General features: G+C 44.2%; 1 protein-coding gene across 1 annotated transcript in view; it reads left to right on the top strand.

Moving 5' to 3' along the window:
- The first annotated feature begins 3,061 nt into the window (after window positions 1-3,061).
- LOC106815091 (protein FAM98A-like) overlaps window positions 3,062-5,131 on the top strand; it is a 97,586-nt gene continuing 95,516 nt past the window's right edge. Inside the window, exons 1-2 of the mRNA XM_014819518.1 lie at window positions 3,062-3,102; window positions 3,970-4,127. Coding sequence (XP_014675004.1) covers window positions 3,990-4,127 — 138 coding nt within the window. The 5' untranslated portion in view covers window positions 3,062-3,102; window positions 3,970-3,989. The remainder of the gene's footprint in view (window positions 3,103-3,969; window positions 4,128-5,131) is intronic.

Genomic DNA, 5,131 nt, shown 5'->3' with positions numbered 1-5,131 from the left:
ACAGCCGCCGTATTCATGTAGCGTAAAGGAGATTTACCCAATTCTCTCTGAGTAGTTGTAATAACGTGTATCAGCTTTCTGGCTCTTCAACTCTTGCCGAGTCCTCTCATCAAATCATATTTCGTGGCATTTTGACAAGCATTTGCTGATTGTGTTCCATTTCTGCACAGGCACGGCCTTCTTATGTTACTTGATCCAATCATGACATCAATTATAACAAAATAGTCATTGCATTAAATGACACTAGAGCCCAGATGTGACATCGGTGATCAGGTACAGAAAACTGTTGATTTTCTTTGCAGTTTATATGAAAGGTAATGTCAGAGGTGAATAACGGAACCTAATACTTTGCATTTTTATGTTACGTTATTTGAAGAGTTTGTTGTCTTGTGATGTACAGCTGAAGACTTCGTATTCGTATGTGTAGTGCTTTGCAAACTGTAAAGGTAACTATCATGATAGGGCTCAATTCATCAAGTATTTCTGCTTAATCGTCCCGATCCTAAAATCGTCTGCGCATCTGCCTTCCATACCTCAGAACAAGTTCGTGTTATGGTATATGATTGGTGAACTGAATTAGATACTAATATTATTAGTAATGAGTCAGTAGAGTTTTTTGAAAGTCGGTTAATCATGCCTCATTACCTTATATGTCTGTCTTAACCCTTCATTGTATTTTAACAGTGCCATCCAGGCCTCAAATTATTAAAAAACAATTCGAGGGCTCTTGTTGTGCTTACGGGGGCTACTTTTTGTCACATAAAATTACATAAGTTTAGAGTTAGTAGTTTGTATCATGCCCCTCAATAACTGTAATACATATGTGCATAACACTGTTTAATGTGCCTTTACTCTCTAAAACTGAATGTAAATTGATGTGTATAGTATTTTTACATGTATTTGTGTTATTGTATCGTCGGCGGGGATACTATGGTTTCATGTCTGTCCAGCCGCCACCGCCGCCGCAGACACTTTCCCTTCCGCTCTATAACTCGACCCCTAATTGACCTAGCCTGACCAAACATAGTCTACTTACACATCTTGGGGAGAAGGTGCGCAGCGTACCAAAACCAGGTCACTACGACCTTTATTTGACCATAACATTGACCATGATCATATTTCCCTTCCGCTCTATAACTCGGCCCCTAATTGACCTAGCGCTACCAAACTTGGTATACTTACACATCTTGGGGAGAAGGTATGTCGCATACCAAAACCAGGTCACTGCGTCCTTCATTTGACCTTGACATTGACCTTGATCATATTTTTCTTCCGCTCTATAACTCGGCCCCTAATTTACCTAGCGCTACCAAACTTGGTATACTTACACATCTTGGGGAGAAGGTGTGTCCCGTACGAAAACCAGGTCACTGGAACCTTTATTTGACATTGACCTTGACCTTCATCATATATCCCTTCTGCTCTATAAGTATAACTTGGCCCCTAATTGACCTAGCGCGAGCAAACTTCGTATACTTACACATCTTGGGGAGAATGTGTGTCGCATACCAAAACCACGTCACTGCGGCTTTTATTTGACCTTGACCGTGACCTTGGTCATATTTCCCTTCTGCTCTATAACTCGGCCCCTGATTGACCTAGCGCGACCAAACTTGGTATACTTACACATCTTGGGTAGAAGGTGTGTCGCGTACCAAAACCAGGTCACTGCAACCTTTATTGGACATTGACCTTGACCTTGACCTTCATCATATTTCCCTCCCGCTCTATAAGTCGGCCCCTAATTGACCTAGCACGAGCAAACTTTGTATACTTACACATCTTGGGGAGAAGGTGTGTCGGGTACCAAAAACTTATTTAACTTTACCTACCTTCTACGTCCTTACAGAGATATTTCATTCATACTAGATCAGGGGGGATACATGTAGTTGGCGACAACTGTCCTTTCTAGTTTTTGTTTGTTTTTTGAGCTAATTTGGAGTACTCTGTGGATTGCAAAGGTGTTTGTGAATTGTGAGTCCTGACTCCTGAGTGACTGCTGCCTAATTCGTATTGGGCTGTAGTATCTACGCACGTGAAACACTGTCTATTACGAATAGCGCAAATAGTGGAGTGTCTTACGATCCAAGGAGGATCGATGTTTACCACTGTGACAGTGCACACTGCAGCTGCATGCATATGCACATGCATATGCACATGCACTTTTGAGTTGAGTATTTTAATCTTTGGGGACACGAAAGACTAAAATACTTACTTAAAAAAAGAGAAACATAAACTTCAAATTGCAAAGGGTTGAACTATTCAGTCTCTGTCACTGTATTTGTGCAAGTACAATGCTAAGGCAAAGTAAAGTGGTTGATAAGTTAATCTATCTGCCAACTGATTAGCTAACACGTACATAATTTTGCTGCCGTCCTCTGATCCCAGCGGTGCTCACCCCCTATAATGAACGTGCCCCACGCGACTTTTAAACAATCCTGCACCCCCCCCCCCGTACATCAATCAATATGCCGCCCCAGGCACGTACGTATACACAGCCATGCTGTGCTGTCGTGCGATAGCCACCCTTCACAGTCGCTAGAACTGTTTTTCATCAATGTTTGCTAACACGTACATAATTTTGCTGCCGTCCTCTGATCCCAGCGGTGCTCACCCCCTATAATGAACGTGCCCCACGCGACTTTTAAACAATCCTGCCCCCCCCCCCCCCGTACATCAATCATTATGCCGCCCCAGGCACGTACGTATACACAGCCATGCTGTGCTGTCGTGCGATAGCCACCCTTCACAGTCGCTAGAACTGTTTTTCATCAATGTTTGGATATATAACGTAAGGAACCAACATTTGATTAAAGTTTTAGACAATTATTTTTACTCGCCAACATGGGTGAGTCAGTTTTAGCGTTTACTCGCCCAATATTATTTTCACTCGACATTGGCGAACGGGCGAGTGCCAAGCTCGTTCGCTGAACACACGCCGTGTTTGCAGTTGATCGTGACTTTTTTTCTTTCTTGTGTAGCACAGCGAGTCGGCAATTCATTTTCCGATTTGAAAGTTGTACACTGACGATTTCGAGTTGCCGAATTGCCGAATTGTACGAACTTGGCAACTTTGAAGTTTGGAAACTGACAATCGCCAGTGTAAGCGCAAAAGTTGTACGTCCAACCGATCGATAGCAGCGAGTCGGAAGATTAGAACATATGTTCTAATTTTGCCAACTCGGAGCAGGCGAGTTGGACGTTTTTTTGCCAAGTGGCCAATCAGAGAACAGCAATCAGGGGAGTGTCCCTCCACCCTAGAGGGAGAGCACGTTTTTGCTTTAGGCGCGTCACGCTGGTGGCATGTAATAAGTGCAAAAATGCGTATCCGCGTCACCCCGCGCGCACGCTACGGGTCAAATGTTGAAACGTTTGCCACCTCGCGTCGATAACGTAAGAGCTTTGAACCTATATAGAGAGGTTGGTAGAAAGAAGAAAAACGCCAATTTGACTGCATAAAATCGTCAGTGTAAACCCAGCTTAAAAGAAAAACTAAACTCACGGCCGTCACGGTCACGGCATGATGTTACAATCACAGAAAAATATTACGTGGGCGATTTTTTATCCTCTTCAAAAAAAAATCTCCCTCGTAATTTTTCTTTTGGGGGCAACTTATTCTAGCGTTTACACTATCGATTTTTGTCAGCAAATCGTACCGTTTTCAAGTGCATTCCAACTTGCCCCCGACTTGACCCAAGTGCATTCCAACTAATCGGCTGAAATTCGATTGTGTTGGAGTCGGAGTCGGTGTCAAGTCGCCGAGTTGGAGAAATAGAACGTGTTCTATTTTGCACGACTCGGACGATTTGCTGACAAAAATTGATTGTGCAAACGCAGCTTAAGTTTCCCGGGCGATTCGCCCTTCTCCCCCGTGTATTTTGAGGCCTGGTGCCATCCCAAGGCAGCTTTATTGTCATTTTCTTCTAAACATGAGTTGCAGCTGGAGGGATGTTCTTTTTTTCGGTTTAGGTTGCCCCCGAACAGTGCTGATGAATGGTCCTATGATGGAGAGGCTGAATACCCGTGAAAATTGTCTGCTCCTGCTTGGCTTCTTATGTACTGAGCTGATGGCAGCACGCATGGAGGTGGACCAGAACCCAGAGAGGAATAAACTTATCGTTCAAGTCGTATGTTTACTCCCTACATTATTTTTTACTGTCAATCCTGTATAATATGGCTAATAGTGATCTTTTGCTTACACTTGCAGGGCGTCAAGTTTCTATTTTTAGCTCATCTGACATAGTCTGATATGCAGCTTGTAGAATCGCATGATTGTCCGTCCGTCCGTCCGTCCGTGCGTCCGTCCGTCCGTCAACAGTTGGGCACAAATCTTAACCGCTCGACGTACGGTCACGATATTGGGGGAACGAGTTGGAATGTCAAAGCTGGGGGTCAAAGGTCAAAGGTCAAGAGGTGTAAAAGAAAAGGGAACATTCCCTCCTTAACTTAAGGTATAGGGAGGAAATGCAGAATTGCGGCACAAATCTAAACGGCTCGACCTAGGCTCGTGATAGTCGGTGTATAGCATCATGGTAGGAAAAGCCATCACTGTGCTGAAATTGGAGGTCACAGATGAAAGGTCAATGGGGCACAGGGCAGATTTTATACATTTTCTGAGGACATGGTTTGACGGGAGCAATTGAAAAACTTTTTTGTTTCAGCGGTGACCTACCATTTTTATGGCTTTATTGAAAGGACCATGAAATGTACTTTCCGCTGACATGCGAAGAGTAAGTGTCGGATAACCTTTTGACCCTCAAGAAGAGGGTTAAACATGGATTTGTTGACTGTTAACAAAGCAATGAACTGCTTTTGCTATTAGAGCCCCCTCCCCCCACCCTCCCCCTCCCCCTCCCCCCGCCCTTTCCCCCACCTTCCCCCACCCCCTCTCCCCTCCCCCCACCCTCTCCCACCACCACCACTACGCTCGCGCTGGACGCATATCCTTGATAACATGTTAATATAGCGAAGTCATTAAAGTTACACAGCTGTATCTTTACTACTGTACTACCAGTAGGTATAGCCTATCATAGATTTTAGATCTGTATTAGTAGTATCCTAGATATATGCTCTGATCGCGAACGCGGTGGCAGGAGGGCGCACTTGATTCGGCCAGTGAATTTATCAGAAG

Source organism: Priapulus caudatus, unplaced genomic scaffold (genome assembly GCF_000485595.1).
Source record: "Priapulus caudatus unplaced genomic scaffold, Priapulus_caudatus-5.0.1 Scaffold1040, whole genome shotgun sequence".
NCBI lineage: Eukaryota > Metazoa > Priapulida > Priapulimorpha > Priapulimorphida > Priapulidae > Priapulus > Priapulus caudatus.
Note: the sequence above shows the minus strand (reverse complement) of the source record. Positions and strands in the feature narration are given on the sequence as shown.